Below are 17,745 nucleotides of genomic sequence, written 5' to 3'. Positions count from 1 at the left end.
TAATATCTAACTAACCCTGTGCTCTGGAGCGTGAAGCCATTACACCCCTTGTTCAAAGTCCCTCTCCAGCTCTCTTGGAGCCCCTTTAGGGGCTCTAATGTCTCCCCAGACCCTTCCTTTCTCCAGACTGACTGAACAACCCCAGCTCTCCCAGCTGGGGTTCACAGGAAAGGTGCTCCAGCCCACAGAGCAACTCCATGGCCTCCTGGACCCACTCCAACAGGTCCACAATGGTTCAGTTTTAATACATAAAAGGTATCTATTTTCTGCTAGTGGAGTAATGCACTAAAAACTAATTGCTCTTAGTAACTTGTAGGTTTGAAGTATTGATAAAAGTAATGACAGGTTTGAGCTTCAAGGACCTCCACACACATCAGAGAAACCTGATGCTGATTTTAAGATGCAAATGAAAATTTTTTTGATACTGTGACTCAGATTTGGTCTAAAATAATATTAACACATAGAATGTGTTTTCAAAGCATACTGCGAGGTTCTTTGATTACCTGGGCGCATGGTTCAGAGTTGTCATCTAGCACCCATCCTCCATCTCAGGAAGTAGATTGTTTTTCATCTTGTGCTGCATACAGAGTGTGACAGGAGACAAGATGTGGCTCAGTCATTCAGCAGAATCAGAACTTTGTCTTGCAGAGACAACAGGTTTAATGAGTCTCATGGCAGTTTTCAGAAAACATATTGAGCCAGGAGTTTATTAGCTGAAAGGTGTGCACTGTGTGGAGTGTAAATATTTTGAATGAGACGGGTTTTACAGTAAAGCCTCGGTAAAACCACTGGTTTGAACCTTGGCACTGATAAGTTGCTGGCCTTGTGTTGGCAGTTGTGCTGTAGGTCTGTGTTAGTTCCAGAATAAACAAGGTTGGAAGTGAACCCTAACCACCACGGAGCTGGCAGAGGCTGTTTCCCTGCTGTGTGATGCAAGAAAATTCCTTGGTTCTTTCTCCTGAACGTCTGTTTCTGTTGTCACGGGGATGGTGGTGAAGGCTGTATGTGTCTTCCTGCTTGCCGTTCTCCTCTCCTGCTGTGATGTGCCAAGAAATGTGACCAAAGCTCTGGAATTGTTGTGGACATGGGTTAGATCTCAATCAGAATGAATTATAGACCTCTGGTGGGGAGAGCTAAGAGTTGGATTTCGCACAGTCACCGAGGAGACATAAAACCTTCAGCACAAAATGCTGTATATCAAAAGGGGTGTGTATGTAAGGCACAGAATCACTTGGAGCTGTTACGTTTATGAAGTACAAACTGATGAATAAATCCTATGCTGGAAAAACAGCTGCTGCTCATAGGAAATGTGTTACCCAGAGCAGAGCCTTGGCTTACATGGCTGGGCAGTGTCACTCTCCCAGTTACCCAGTCCTCACTGTGGCATGTACAAGTAGCTCCGTTTAGCCTGGATAGTCCTCAGTAGCAGGAGTCTCATTGTTGAGGCATTTTGTAAGTTAGGGCAGATAATAAAAATGACCTGTAAGCAGATGCTTTCCATCTGGAAGGTTTCTTATATTCACCGCAGGACTCCTGTTGACCAGAGCCATTGAAATGCAAACCGTGTGCTGGCTGACAGTGGATCTGGCTGTTCCTTTGCTGGTGTGTCTCACTGCTGCAGCCCTGATCTGTACAGAAGGAAGCAGTTGTGTCTGGGGGAGCTCTGAAACATCAGCTGCAAGTGCAGAAAATAATCAGCCATTTCCAAGCACTGCTTTTCAGCCACTCAGGGTGTCTCCTCTTTAGTAAAACACAGAGAATTGAAATGGGTAATAAACCTTCCATATGTCAAAGTGAAAATGAATTTTTGATTGCAGAAAGACATTTTGGGATTCTGAAAAGCATCTGCCACAACCAGAACATTCTTTCCTTGACCCTTTTGCTTAGGTGCAGGTTCCCCTGCAGCCTCTCAAACACAAGCCCTGTGGTCAGTGTAAAAGTACATGTTGATATTCAGAGTTCAGGGAATCCAAATTCCATTCTCTTTCCCTGTGTTGCTGCAGGACCGCTGTACAATGGGGCTTATTGACCATCTCTCTGTCTCAGCTTACTCTTAGTTAAATGTTTTGCTAACTGAGCCTAACTAAGCAGATCTTTAAACAGCAGGGCTGCAGAAGGATAATGGGCTGTACCTGGTTCGCTGGATTTTCGTGAATGGAAATACATTGTAGAGATTAAAATCTGACAAAAGGATCTGGTGTTGGAAATGATCCAGCGTCACTGACTCTGCTGCTGCTGCTTTGAATCACGGCAAATTGTGCAGGTGCTCTGTACATTTTGCAACCTGCCTGTCTCTTGTTTCTATAAATTCCTTGGAATGTGACATTGCAATTGAGACATGTTGATAATGGACTAATGCAGAGAAATTAAACGAAATCCATGGCAATGCTGGTTTTCTTTGCCTTCAGCTGGCTTTCAGGTTGGCTTTCTGTTACCCTGAAGACTCTCTTCAGGAATTCATAAACGTACAGAGCTGGCAAGGAGATGACTTGCAGCAAGAAGAAACATCTCCCCCTGCATGGAAGGGATACTCAGGTGTGCCAGGGTGGAGCTGTTTTGCTGATGTAAAAAGAGCATTTCTCTCAGTTCGGTTTCCAGACACAAGGTGGAGAGATGCTGTTCTGCAGCAGATGCTCAGGCATGCATTCAACAGGACAATTTTCCAACACCATGTACCTTTCTAAGGAATTTTAGGGAACACCTCCTTCCTTCCAGCTTAGGCGGTAAAATAGCATCTGACAGCTGGGGCTTTTATTGTGCCCCAAAACCAGGGATCAGATGGTGCTGAATGAGCTTTACAGTCTGGGGTTGAATGCAGGATGTGTGGGATGAACGGGATGCTGTAGCACAGTGAAAACACTGGAGGAGGGCTCTTCCAAGGCTTTCCAACTGGTGCTGAAACAGCCTGCTGCCAGTGAGCCCTTCCCTGCATGGTGTCAAAAGGAGAGACAGGAATTCTTCAAGCCATGTTCCAGCCTGGGATTTCTTTTTAGGCAGCTGATGTCAATCCTACATTATTTTTACAAATGCATGCTGCAGGTTTTCTGTGCAGAATACCCACCTCCAACAGAGTTTTGTGAGAAATTACAATTTTCCCTTTCAGATTTTATGCTTGTGGCTAAGATCTCGTTGGAGATGCAGTTGTTCAGATTATACTGCATAATAGCTAAGCCAGATATCCCATTCACCCCCTTCAAAGTCTAATCCAGGAGACAAGGCTGTTGTGTCAGCATAGTTCTGTGGGGTTCGCTCTTTCTTTTTCATTATTGCCTCTACCCAGGAGAAAAACAAATGTCTTTATCTACTTCTGAGCCTTATTCCTACACAGATATGGCAGGATACTCTTCATTGCTTTTGGCCAACCACATTTTAATGATTGCACAGATGAGTAGCACCAAGTCAGTTTTTTCATCTAATTTTCTTAAACAGAAACCTTCATTTGGCTTAATGAAGTACTTAAGTAGAGCTGTATTCCCTAAAATGGAGCTGCTTCCTTCCTGGAACTTGATGTAGTTGTATTTCCAATATAAAGTACTAACTGAAATGAAATGGGTGGATAAAAGGGAGGCTGGGCTGCACCAGTGTCTGTGGTCTCTGTGCTCGCTCAGAGCAGACTGGAGAGGCTCACCTTTGGAGGGGTGCAAAACCGCCACCTCGGCCTGAAATTACCAAGCAAATCCATTGCCAGTGGAACAGGAACTTATGTCACTTGCTTCAACAAATGAGAAAGGAAAGCACTGCACACTTTCTTCACTGGCTTTTTTCTTCCTTTATTTTTTTTTTCCTTCCTTTTCATTGAGGCAAGAACTAGGGAGGATAAAGAGTGAGGAGATTATAGAATACTGGCTACATTGTTGGGGTGGTGGGACAAGGTATTTTTGGAGTATTAATGCAGTGCTAGATAGAGAATGGAAATGGGGAACTGGGAAAGAGATCCCTGCTCGGTTTGGCATTGTGGTGCTGCTGGAAATCAGAAATCAAGTAATAGGATTTCTCTATCTGGATCAGCCTCCGGCTGTGTGCAGTATGTTCAGGAAATCACTTCCCATCTCTGCTTCCATTTCCTTGGCTGTCAAAGGAACACGGCGATAACTGTCTCCTCTGAGTGCTCTGGCTGCATTAGAGCAATAAAGCATTGGGGAGGAAGGAGTCGTAGGTGTGATTTATGAATCCAGCAAGGTCAGGCTGCACTGCCTGCAAACAGCTAAAGGACTCACAGATTGAGGGAAGGGTCTCCTGAAGCCGGGAGGATGCTGATGCTCGGTACCCTGTCCGTGCCCAGGACTGCCCCATGGAGTGAAGCAAATCTCTGCAGCCCTGTCTGAACAGGGGCAGCTAAAACCAAACTGGTTTTGTTTGTCACCTTCCCCGTATCACCTCACTGCAGTGAATCCTTTGAGCATTAGGTGCCATTGGGTTTTTTCAGAAAGAGGTTTTGCTTGTTCTGTTCTTCTGCGTGGATGTTTTATTAAGATGCTCTGCATGGGTGTTTCCCTACATACAGCTACTTATAGCATGATTTTATACTTGAAGGCAATAAAATAAAACAACTCAATGAGATAAACAATTATGAGGGATGTTTATACACTGTAAAAGTCTCCTAAATTTGATAACCATCAATTCAAGCCAATATACCCCATGGTGCTAAAGAAAGAGAAAAGGAATCAATATTGCAGAAGCTTTTACAGAGGATTTATGAGCACTTTGTTCAGGATCAGTCCATGAAGACTGAAGCATAGCTAGCACGATGCACTTACTTATGAAAATGCTTACTGAGAAGTCCCTTGTTGAATTCAAAAACTGTTTCAGGGAATTAAATTGGGAAATATGGAAATGGGCTTTTAAGAATTTTTTTCCCATTTATTAGTGTATACTCAGAAGAAGAAAGTGCTGTAATAAATTATCAAACTCCTTTGAGAAATGTGGCTGAACAGACAGTAACAGTGTACTCCCTGCCAAAGTTCTTGGGCATACTTGCTCCAGTTTCTATTTTGCAGGATGAGTGGATTAGTATGGACTGGTTCTTGGTAGGAGTTCCCCCCAGCCCCTTAAGATAGACTTTCACTGTATTTAGGTACTTCCCAGTTAAGACAAGATTTGTGGCATAAATAGACACTAACATGCATCAGTCACTATCATCTTTCAAAGAGCTGGAAGCTATTTTCTATGTCACGCCTGACACTTGCGTGATCTGATGCTTGTTGCAGGTATCACGTACTGTCAGTATTCCTGAGAAAGTGTTGCTGTGCTGTTTCCTTGCTGGAGAGTGTGCCAGGCACACGGGCCATCCCTCAGCCACGGCCGTGGGTGGCTCCTGAGGTGCTGAAGGAGGGAGCTGATGCCTCACAAGGCCCCACAGGACCCATCCGTGGTCCTGCTCCCAGCTGCGAATGGAAATACAAGCAAGTGAGGAGCCCATATAGATAAAAAGGGTTGATGGAAGGAAGAGCCCATGTAGATAAGAAGGGTTGATGGAAGGAATTAGCAGGTAGTAAGAAATGGTTGATGGTTGTGACTGGAGGAAGCCCCCAACACCCAGTGCCAGGCTAAGGCGAGCACGGGAGGTAAAGGGTTGTGACTGTGCAATTTTTACCTTCACTTTATACTCTTACCTCCCTATTTACACACACAGACACAAAATCTGCCTTACATCTCTTGTTCCTTCAGATGGCGGGATTCTTACTGAAGCACTCATGTGGCTGTGTGAATAGAGTCTTGTCTCCCTGCAGTGAAACTTAGTTCTTATATGCACTTCAAAGGTTTCAATGAAAAGCGTCAAGAATCAGGAAAATCTTTGGTTGAACGGATCATCCTCTTAAGTTACACCTGTGTTGTGCCTTTTGCCATGCTGCACCACAAAATCTCCCTCATATTTATCTTTATTTCCGGGTGGTTGCATGTTGGAGCACAAAACTCCACAGCAGAACCCGAGAACTGTGTGTGGAGGGTGTCATTATCACAACCCAGCTGGGGAGCCTTGATCTGCTTCTCTCAGTGGAAGTCCAGTAATTCTGGTGAAAGGAGGGGATGGATCAGCCTTTGGATGTGTGATGGGTTTGTTTCATTTAAAACACTGGTGAAATGATTTCTTATGATTATCAAGTAGCTTCAGCAGTTTCAGGCTGCAGCCAAGACAAAACTGGCTGGGTTTGTGTTAGGAGAATTATTCAGTTGAAATGTATAAAAGCATCTCTTACTTAGTCACTTCCATTTCATGGTAGTTTGCCCTATTCAGGGTCATCAAAGTGAATTTTTCTTGTGTGTTTGCCCAGTGTACTTCGTGTTTTTATCTTTACCATTTTCTCTTTGTTTGCTTTAAGGGGGTTGATTTCAGATTCCATCAGTAATTGTGGGAGTTGGTGGTACTTTAATGCTTTGCAGATCATGGATTTCGTGTTTGCTACTTGCACCTCCCTCTGCAGCAACACTGAGCCCTTGCTTGGTCCCTTTGGGTGCTGCAGGGCAAAGAGGTATTGGGCCGAAAACAAGTAAAGAGAAAACAACGCCAAAACTACACAGAGACTCATATCTCTGCTCACTGGCAGCAGTTTTTGCCCTAAGGCAAGGTGACAGTGGCATGTCCTCACAGCAGGAGGCAGCTAAACGTGATCGATATAGGCAATAGGAATATCTGCATGACAGATCGAGGAAAAGCCTGTGTTTATACTTGTGGTGGTACATGGCGTTTGGGAGCTCTCCAGCTGCCAGCAGCTGACCTGAGTAATGCTGTCAGAGGTCTCCAGGGAGAGATGGGAGCACTGCATACCCAACCAAAAGGTGAGAGGGAAGCAGAGGATCCCCATGCTTTGTTTAAAAGAGCGCAGGCTCCTTCTGGTCAGTGTTTGAAGTGGAAGCGTTCCCAGGCTCAGGCAGCCTGGGTTTTGACCTTTCTGCATGGCTGCTTACCAAATTTGTGATTTCTCTGAGCCACCTCTCCTCTCCTGCACTGCAGCATCTCCATCTGTGCCTAGGAGGGCTCTGATGCCAGACTTCGTGAGGGCATTGGTCACAGGCTGTAATTTAGACATTAATAATCTCTCAGCAATAAAAACCATTACTTGGATCTCCCCCAGGGAGTTGTCCAGCCCTTTTGTATGAGCACTCCTTTGTTCTCATCTCACTTTTAACAGTTGTCTTGCTAAAGCATTGTTTTGGTGAATCATATGTATCAAAATGTGTTTTCCTCTTTCCTGTTCTCCCACTTGTTTGTGCTTTTTTTCTTGTTGTTAGTCTTATTAAAATGTCTCCACTTCTGTTTCCCTTTAAATGTTTCAATAATTAGCAGTAGTGGGCACAGAAAGATTTCTGTCGATGCGAGCTGTATTTGTAAGTGTTTGACATGGCTTAATGAGTAGGGGAGGGGGGACAGTGGGGAGAGACTTTATGCAGCAGCAGCTTTCCAGCACTTCCCCAGTTTCCTGTTTGTAGGGAGAGCTTTCAGTCAGCTTTTCCAGCATTCCTCTAATTTTTAAACGCATGTTTCCCAAATCTATTCCACAGGTGCCAACGAAAAAGCTGAAGAAATATGAGAGAGAGTACCAAACAATGCGAGAGAGCCAGCTGCAGCAGGAAGATCCTATGGACAGATATAAGGTAGGGAGATGCTCTATGGGAATTGGGTGAATCCCACGAGGAGTGAGCTGTCTCCAGCAGTAAAGCAGAGGTGTGTGTACCATGCTCACCTCCCTGGGATGTGCCAATGCAGACCTTAGGAGAGTGAAGGCATACTCATCCCCTTTCTTGAATAAGCACTTTAAAACTTTGCACTTAGTCTTTTTTTCCAAGAATATTTCAATCACAATTTGTAACTCTTAAGACATCTCCGAGCAGCCACATATAATATTTTTCTTCTTTCAGTTTATATGTTTGTAGGTAACTCTCCTGCTGTTGCACTTTTACGGGAGATCTTCATGAGCCGCAGAAATAAAGGGTGATTCAGCTACAGAGACAGAAAGGAGAAAATACACATTGTTCTAGTGCAAGCTGTGTGCAGTGGCATCCACAGAGACTTTGGAAGATGAACTCTTCCTTGGCTGATACGATCCTTATTATTCATTCCTGTTTATACCGAGCTTCAGTGATATTTTGTTAAGATAATACCTTTTATGGTGGGACCCAGAGCTCTTCTGGGATCCTAAGGTACTACTGCAATAGAACTAATAGTGATGGATGTTCTTCTTCAAAGGAGCAGAGAAAGAAGGTTCAGTTGTTAATATGATAGCTTGATAGTTCACCAAAAAAGAACAGTTCTTCAATTTTGGGTCAGCTTTGCTTATCTTTACAATGTATTTGCTTTCATTTTCATAGCTACGTTCTGTTGCCATAGATTTTGTGTGCTGGAGGCTCTGCCTCTGGACACAGACTTTACTGAGTGTTCAGGATCCGGTTTTTCCTCACTCTGTTTTGAACAATTCATTTTGCTCTAGGTGAAGCTGTCAGGGGTGAGGCACTTTACTGCCCACTGCCCAGGATAGCTGGGAACTGACATTTCTTACATATCCTTGTACTGTTTTCCTGCTGTTCTTCATTGTGCCTTAATATGTTAAGGGCCATTGCCGTTGTTGTGGAGTCTGTCAGGAGCGTGGAGTGGTGAATAATCACACAGAGTGCAACAGGCACATGGCCTGTAAACATAAGAAAAATGCACCACAGTGACAAAAGCAGAGTATGGAAATCTGTGGTGAGAGAGTGTGCCTTAGTTCATAAATGTGACAAAGAAGATTTACAGGTACGGAGTCAAACTGACTTTAAAAAAAAAACAAAAACAAGCATTTGTCTGTGAGAAAATTATATTTTAAGTGTAGGGTTTTTTACTGTCAAAGGGTGGAGATTTTACTGTTTATTAGACATAGGAGTGCTGTAGCTGTCAAGAGCCAATAGGAAGTATGACCTATTTGGAAAAAACCACAACTGGCTGCTGATTAACTTTTAAGTATTTTTCTAGTGGTTCACTTATAGTATTGTAGAATTAAAGTAATGCTTAGAAAACAAATAAGGGTTCTTTAAAGCTCAGAGGAAGCATATTAACTAGTTGATCCTGGTCAGTGGATGGTAAAGAACATTATCCCAAGCTGCAAATGAGGATATAGGAAGTGACTCTTGGGCCACTGTTGATGTGAGTCACTGTCACAGTCAAGATCACAGTGCAGGGTTTTGGCTTGTACTTCTGAAACTCACTGTGGATTTTTTTATTAAGCTGGATTGGGTCTGATCCTCTTAAGGATGCTGTGATTAGAAGAGTCCCTGTAATAGGTTAGTTGCACATTAACTTCAAAGTTTGGACACATTCTTCAGTTGATGGGTGTAATGGAAAAATGCTTGTAAATGTTCTTTGTTCCCTGTCTTGCTTGTTAGATTTTATTGATATGTGAAGTTGAGGTTGGTCGGAACTGACATTTCAGGAGTGTTTCCAAAGGGCAGCAAGAAAATGTCACTTGCGTGGATCCTCCCAGGACGCACGTGGAGAGCCAGCCTTGCTTTTTGCTTGTCCTTTAGGAGAGTGCTCTGCAGCCTCCCATGCAGCTCCCATGTGGGCAGAGATGCATTTCATTTGAGCAGCCCCTGTGCAGGGCTTCCACCAGCCAGGCTTGCCTTGAGAAAGGACAAAATCCAGTCTTGCCTACAAGCACAGCACTGCTGTCAGCTCCTGCTCTGTGGGCTGTGCCCCACAGCCAGACAACCTTGTACATTTTACATTTCCTCTCCCCAAAACAAAGGGAGGTTTTTGCTGCCTAGAAAGGGGATGTTTCTTGGTTGGGATCACTGGAGTAGAGATCCCTGCAGAATGTTCCTCGTATGGGTCAAGAATAAAAAGAGCTTTCAATCGATTGATAGTTTTTACAGTTTTTAGAGTTTTTTGTTACCAGCAGAAATTTGTCAGGCTCACAGAGACACGGGCCCTTGAGAGCTGCAGTGATGAAGGATGTCTGAGGAAGGCACTCCCTGTGACACAGCCCGCAGGAAATGCCTTGATGGTCTCTGGAGAGAGAGGGAGATGGGCTGGTTTAGCAGTGTCTGGCCCAGTAACCAGTTGTGTTTGCCTGACAGGTTAAATTCATGTGCTCCCATGACCTGTGTTAAACATGCAGCAGTTCCTGCCCAGCACGTATTTTACATGTTGTGATTTGACTTACCGAAAGAACAGTGTTAAAGAGTGCCATGATTTTTGGTGTTTGTTTCCTTCTGTATTTACAAGTATTATTTGGGAAAAGTGCAGATTTTTCTGGACATGTTTTCACTTTATTTTCCATTGCTTATAACAAATTATCACATTTTTGTCAGATTTTTAAAAGGTGCAAAAGTGAAATATGTTCTAAACTTTTGTTTGTCACCAAATTTCATAACTTTTAGTAAAAGAAATTACAAATTCCATGTAGAAGTAGGAAGAAAAGTGAGTTGCATATGCAGAAAAAACAGCAATAAAGTTCAGGTTGATGTTTTTCTAAATATTATGGAGTTTTATTTCTGTGTTTGAGAACACCTCATGTAACAAGATTTGGGTTGACTTGATGAGAAATTTCCAGAAGTCAGCTTGGGAATTGATTTAAAATAAAGAGGATATGTAGTTGTACAAAGAAGGGCTGGAGTTTTGCAAGCAGATGCTGCTGTTCTGTTCCACCTTTTCCTCTGTCAGCCTCCTTGTGCAATGGAGAAATTGTGTGAATAAATGTGTAATGTGGATGTAATAGCCTTCTCTGTGTTTTGAAGGAGAAGGAAAATCGGTCATTTTTATTCAGTCATGGCAACTGAATGTTAACCATCATGAGGAAAATCATGATGACTTCTGTCTGTTGTTTCTTTAAAAAGTGTGCTGGGGCACTTCGGGGAATGCTTCTCCAGAGTCACCAAACAGAAAACACAACTGCCTCCAGGAGCAGCCTCTGTGTTGCTTACCACGAGAGGCTTTCCTGGATCACTTGCTGTAAAAGGTTTTTGGGTTTCTAGATGGAGGTTCATAGGATTTTCCTTTGGAGCTCCTCTGATATCAAGAGCCCTTTTCACTGGGTTTATGAAGACCTCAGTTTGCTCACATCCAGAAAGGGAATTTTAATCAGTGTTTACCCTCCATCACTGAGGATCTGTTCACACTCAGAGGTCTGGGGTTTGGATGTCTTGATTTAACCCAGCCAGCAACTCAGGCAGCCGCTTGCTCACTCCACCCCAGGCGGGTTGGGGGAGACAATCACCAGAGTAATAGTGTCAAAACCCATGGCTTGAGATGGAGACAGTTCAGTAGGTCAAGCAAAAGCTGTGTGCTTAAGGAAAGCAAAACAAGGAACTCTTCCACCCCTTCCCACGGGCTGGTAGTTGTTTAGCCATCTCCAGGAGAGCAGGGCTGCATCACACATAGCAGTGACTTGAGAAGACAAATGCCATCACTGCAAAGGTCCCCCCTTCTTTCTTCTCCCTGCTTTACATACTCAGCATGGTGCCATATGGTCTGGACTATCCCTTGGGGTCAGTTGGGATCAGCTGTGCCAGCTGTGTCTCCTCCCAGCTCCTTGTGTTCTCCCAGCCCCGTCACTGGTGAGGAGGTACAAGAAGCAGAAAAGGCCTTGGCTCTGTGCAAGCCCTGCTCGGCAATAACCAAACCATCTCTATCCTATCAACACCTTTTCCAGCACAAACCCAAAACCTACTAACCACCATGAAGAAAACTAACTCTACCCGAGCCAAAGGCAGCACAGGGTGTTGCTGAACAGAAACAGAATTGCTTAAGGAGGTTGGTGACTCATTACGCCCCACTTGAGTACAGCACAGAGAGGATGCATCATGGCCACTAATCTCCTCAGGAATTGCTCCTTGGTACAGCCTGCAAGGGAGCAGAGGGTGGAGTTCAGCCTTTCAGTCATCCTGAACTGAGGCTTGCCTACTGCTTTCAAGTTTGCCATCTTCTTTCCACCCAGTGTGTGATGGAAGGGAGTATCTCTCCTAAAACTTGTAACAAAAAACACTATGAAGAATAAGCAACTTTTTTTTTTTGTATTAGAATTTTCTTTATATCCTCTTTTCACTGTCTGCACCAATGGTTGAAAGCAGTATTTGGTCTGTGACTTTACAGGAGGTAAGTTGATTTGTATTTGTGTGTATCAGCGTTGTTTGTCCTCTTTGGAAATGCAGTATCCTCCTTTTAAAAGCTGACCTGAGTTCACCAGCCACCTTTTGTAACCAGGAGGAGGAATTTGGGAAAGAGGGATCTGTTATTTTACTGACTGTAGAAACTGAGCAGGACTGAGGAGAAGGAAGTGGTTGTCATAATAAATTTAGTGTTGTGGAGAGGAGGCAGGAAGCTGTCTGTTTACACCAGGGACAGCTAGCAGGTCTGACTAGTTGACTGATGCCAGTTACAGAATGCTGCCTCTGATGTGAGTCCTGCTGTAACAGACCAGCTCCATCAGCTGAACTTTGTCATTGCGAGCATATTTCATAAAACTCTAAATATTCCACAGCCTATGGAAATAGTTTACTACACCTGAAGAGAGCTGTTTGCTCTTTCTGTCATTACTGTGTCCTGTTAGTTTTTATTTAGACTTAGGCAGACTTAAGAGTTTCCTCCTGAGAAGGGAGGCAGTTTTACACTGCTAGACCAAGGGGGAGGAGCTGGAAAAGACAAACCAGCTAATCGGGCATACTGCCCTGGGTGGAGGAAGAGTAAAGGTGGTCCTGTGAGAACCTCTCAGCTGGACACTGAGATTTCGGTGAACGAGCTAAAAACATCTTTTAGCTATTGACTGGATGCCCAAGGTAAGAGATCTTTAACTCACTACCAACGTGCCATGTAAATTCTAGTTTAAGAGGAGGATAGTGCATTTCCAAGCACAGAGCTTGCTTACCCACTTGTCTGCGAATGCAAAGCAGGAACTCTCAACCTCACACTGCGTGCCTTGCTTTGCAGACACCAAAGCTTTTGGCAAAGACATAGCAAAAATGGTAAAGCCAACTCGGTTATTTTGTGAAAGTCATAAGGATTTGCTGCTTTCTTCCCCTAAGCAACATCGCTCTGTAAAGGTATTGGTGCTGCAGAACCTGGTCCGACTCCGGTCTCAAGTTTTAGGTGAATTCAGGTCACTTTCTGACTAGATTTTTGCAGAGCTGTGTCTATAAAAATCAGGACTTCTAAGATGGTCTGAACGAAACAGAGGAATGAAGATGTTTTAGAGGTTGTTATTAGTATTACTATTATTGACTTCAATTTGGTTTTACACTTTAGAGCTTATATTACGTTTACAGAAAAATTTTACTTAAGTTTTTAAAATTCCTTGTCCCAAACAGACTACAGTGCATTTAAAATAAGAAAGATCCCCAAAGTTGTGTGTGTTTTAGCAGTGGTTATTTTAACTGTGTTAAGACAAAAGCATTTTATTTAGCTTCTGTACAAAACAAGTTACTCAAAGTACGATCTTTTGGAAGGGAAACCAACTTACTTCCCTGTACTGGGCAGTGCCTATTCTAGTTACACAATAGGGTCACATTAAGGAGAGAAAATTTGTAGAGGTTTGACTTCCTGTCACAGAGGAAGTTCCCACACATAAGAGACCATTTTTTTCTTCTTCTTTTTTTTTTTTTTTTTAAATCCTCTTAGAGGTCCTGTTTTTGTTTAAGACAAAAATGCAAAATCTGCTTGCAACAGAAATGAAAATTGTAATTTCATAGTTGTGAGTTTGGAAAGAAAAAAATATCTGAGCATAGCTGGTGAGGAGGAAGAAGTGAATAATGTACCTATGCAAGAAACCACATTTTATAAGACTGCATTCACTGAACAACTCTTGGAAAACCTTTGAAGTGCTAATATATATATTATTATATATCATTGATTTTACCTGGTATATTTAGACTTTAACTGTTTTGTTTTGGAGAACAGAAGTTACCTTTCAGGCAAAACCAGGTAGTTTTTTAAATCTCAGCATAGAGATTATTGTTCTTCCACCTATGAGTTTCTTTACGATTGTGGTATCTTTCCTTGAATTTCCATAGTGCAGAGATTCCCTTTGCAGCCTGTTTTGGTATGAAAGATACACAGTGACAGAAAGCCAACACAGTTTTTTTCTCTTAAAATCCATTTGGAGGAAGGCACCTCTGTCTGTCCCACCTGGCTGTGTTCTTCTGAACATGAGGACTTGTCCTTGATGTTGAACCCCTGGAAGTCCACTGACCCACAGGCATCTTTTGAATATGGTTCTGTTTCTCAGCTCTAGAACAACAGTCACAGATTTCTAAAAGACATGAATTATTGCTGTTCATTCTCCTGTTCCTTCACCTTCTGTGCTTAATGCTCCAGATAGTAATTTCTGCCTGTGTGGAGTGGGTAGGGCGGGCAGTGAAGCAAGGGCCTGCAGCCTCTGAATTGTCCATGTTGTGTCCCTGTCACTGCCTCCAGCAGGTCCTGGAGACGAGCTCCCCTCTCCACCTGGCACTGTAAAGTCCACACTGGTGTCAGAAGTGCACCAATGGTGACACAGGATGTACGAGCTGTACGGAGTTCCCTGCTAAATGCTGTTCTTTGCTGGTCCCGCAGGAGATGGGGTGTTGGCACTGCGTTACCGACAAAGTGGACTATTTTTATGGATCCCTGCAGACAGAATTTTGTAAAGTGGAGCAGGAAAGCTTTCTACTTTGATTGGAAGCGTTATTATGAGTAACCCTTAATTGGTCCCTGTTTGCTGCTGCTGGCTGGGACTTTACCTGCCTGATTTCTTTAGATGATGAGCAAGCAGAAACCAGGTGCTTTTGTGGAGAGGTCAGTGTTTACTTTTGGCAGGGAAACACTACAATCAGTGTGTCCCTTACACAACACAAACCAGTGGGATGTAAGTGGAACAGCTGCATTTGCACTGCTGGCTTAAATTCACTGTTGTTTCCCAGAGCAGCGGTCCTGTCTCAATGTGCACTCTCTCCTTCTCAGTGTTTTTTACACACACATGCACTTGCTCGTTGCTCTTTATAAGGATTAACTTTCTTTCCTGGTTGTTCCTTTCTTTCCACAGAGGGAGAACCGCAGGCTCCAAGAAGCAAGCATGAGGCTGGAGCAAGAGAACGATGACCTTGCCCATGAGCTTGTCACGAGCAAAATCGCCTTACGGAATGACCTGGATCAGGTAATGTTAACAGAGCTGTGTCCCAACTCGGCCTTGGCAACAGCAGTTTGAGGAGCCCTGCTTTGTGCTCGAGTGAAAGCATGAACACATTAAAAGTATAATTATTTTTGCCTTTATTTTCCTGACAAACCTCACTTTTAGCTGCACTTGGCTGGATTTCCACATGCCATTCAGTGGGGTCTGCCCAAGACTGATTGCATCTTGTCTGTTGGGGAATGTTTAGAAAATATAGGCCATAACCTTTAGGCAGATAGCAAAAAACGAACATTTCCTTGAAAAAGGTATCGCATACTTCTTGGAAGACAAGTTTCAAGGGAAGCTGCATTGCAGAATGTCTGTGCAGTTTTTCACAGCACTTTTAGTATAGCCAATAAAATCAAGAGATAATGGAGTGGCACGGCACCAGAAATTCAAAGGGCTCCTGGGTGTTCACTGATAACTGCTCGTGTTCCCTGTGGAGGCTGGAATGTGGGGGGCAGCAGCATTCAGAGCCCTTTGCCTCAGAGACAATGATTTTCAGGGAACCACACATTCAACCCTCTCTGCACTGCAGGTGCTTGGAGAAACTGGAATGAGCACAAGAAAGGAGGAAAGATCTGTAGTTCCTTCAAAGCATCTCTTAAACAGGTCTTTCATCAAAAATATCCATGTAATCCCCAAGATCTTTTGTTCTAAGATGTTAATCTCATCAGTTTTCCATTCTCAGACTCTTGGTTTTCCTTTCTCCCATACAGCCTCACACACATTAAGCAATGAAGAAATCCTTAATCCATCTCTTCAACCATGGAGATGGTGGAGCTGGTTGTGCTGCCTGCAAACACCACTAATATCCTCAATAATCACAATTACTGTGGCAAAAGGATTAGATGATTCCTTGTTTCCAGTGCTCTTTTCCCTCCTGTCATTTCAGCAAAGTCAGTGTTAATTGGCCACAACCATCTCCTGCCCTGGGCCTCATTACTGAACAGGAAGGGTGGTGAGATGCCATGTGTGTTTCCCAGCTGGGGAGGCCAACTGAATATATCCAGACATTGAGAAATACATTTCTCTCCTGATCATCGGTGAGGACAGTGCTCACAACAACAAAGCATTCCCAGTATGTGTCACCACAAGCTTGGTCCTTCCAGAGGAAATTGTATTCTCAATTATCAGGTTTCTTCACATAATACTTACTTGCACCAATAAACCATTTCATTTGGTGGTCCTGTTTGTCACTTACACTTGTACAATGCAGACACCTAAATATTTTGTAGTTGTGATTTCCCTGCTCACAGATGAAAAAATGGGATGAGTTATTTGAAGTTACACAGGAGGTAAATCATGCTGCCCTCACTTAGCTTAATACTGCCTGCCAACAAAAATATTCTATACATCACTGTTTTTGCTAGGACATAGTATCTATGCTTATGTGTCATCTGGGCATAGGTTAACAGTTGGCCAAAGCGTCCTTTTGCACAGCTGTTGAAACACAGTGAAATAATTTAGTAAATGGCTAACTGAAAAGGGAATTTCATATCAAAAAGTTACGTGAGCCATTAGAGGGCAAGAAAAGTCAATGCTAAAACCTGAACCCAGTGTATTTCTGAGCTGTATATCCCAGTGTTTGTACTGGCACAGGTAACACCTGATTTACACAAGTGTCTCTGATCCTAGGCTGAAGACAAAGCAGATGTTCTGAACAAGGAACTCCTTGTGACCAAACAGAAGCTCGTGGAGACTGAGGAAGAGAAGAGGAAGCAGGAAGAGGAAACTGCTCAGGTAAGGCATTCTCCAGCTTCTCGCATTTAGTTAGTAAATGTGAGAAAAATGATATGCAGAAAAGTGTGGATGTGTTGCAATTGTGAAAAGGATTTTGTCCTCAAAATGGAGTTTCAATCAAACGTTTATAGTGCCAGGGTAATTTTTTTTCCCAAAGTACAGTTTTCAGTGTTTTTCTTTACTTGAGCTTTGAATGTTTAGTTTTTCATAGCTTATCCTCTTCTAAATATTGTAACAATTGTTGTCACTGATGGTGAGCAATCTCAGCTAAGGAGATGTGATCAGACCTCTTAAATATCTAAATGAAGGAGCTGGAGGAGTTGTTGCCTTTTAAGAGCCCATTCTGGATTCAGCTGCTGGATCACTTAATAATGTTCCTGCCTGGAGCTAGACCCAACAGCAGAGGAACAGGGGTGGGGGCAGGGAGAATTTTGCTGACTAGACCTGGCTTCATACTCAGTCTTTGTTCTGTAATCCTATATATCTAACATGTACATTTTGAAAGTGATACCCTGATTTTTATTTTTGCTATTTGGCAACAGTGACTGCAGCAATTAATGTTAATTTGTTGTGTCCCTCTAAAATGGAGCTCTCTGTTTGCCGTAAGTAAGGCAGTGAGGCTTTTTCCTACCGAAAGGGCTCTTTAAGTGGAGTGGCTCTGAAGGAGAGATGAGTTAGCTGTGTTTTCACTCGGTGACATAGACCCAAACAGATTCTTTTCTGCTGTTATGGAGATGAGAGTGATAGTGTTGAGAGATTCTTCTTCTTATTCCATCTCCAAACAAACAAACAATCTGGCCAAACCTGCTGTGACAGTGTGCAGAAAAACGAAAACTAAATCAGTAAACCCCACTTAATAGTAATGCGCTTTTTTGTGTTCTGTGGACCTTGA

General features: G+C 43.2%; 1 protein-coding gene across 15 annotated transcripts in view; it reads left to right on the top strand.

Moving 5' to 3' along the window:
• RABGAP1L (RAB GTPase activating protein 1 like) overlaps positions 1–17,745 on the top strand; it is a 228,604-nt gene that overhangs the window by 206,663 nt on the left and 4,196 nt on the right. For 13 of the 15 annotated variants that reach the window (XM_066192172.1, XM_066192176.1, XM_066192174.1 and 10 more), the window contains 3 exons: positions 7,501–7,593; positions 14,985–15,095; positions 16,749–16,853. In XM_066192172.1, coding sequence (XP_066048269.1) covers positions 7,501–7,593; positions 14,985–15,095; positions 16,749–16,853 — 309 coding nt within the window. Of the gene's footprint in view, positions 1–7,500; positions 7,594–7,857; positions 10,718–12,623; positions 12,745–14,984; positions 15,096–16,748; positions 16,854–17,745 lie in introns of those variants that run through there. The other 2 variants (XM_066192186.1, XM_066192179.1) reach the window with 2 other exon arrangements.

This window comes from Chamaea fasciata, unplaced genomic scaffold (genome assembly GCF_029207755.1).
Source record: "Chamaea fasciata isolate MVZ Bird 193981 ecotype frontalis unplaced genomic scaffold, bChaFas1.0.hap1 SCAF_10, whole genome shotgun sequence".
NCBI classification, from domain to species: domain Eukaryota; kingdom Metazoa; phylum Chordata; class Aves; order Passeriformes; family Sylviidae; genus Chamaea; species Chamaea fasciata.
The sequence above is the reverse complement of the archived record's forward strand: the minus strand, read 5'-3'. Positions and strand labels throughout refer to the sequence as shown.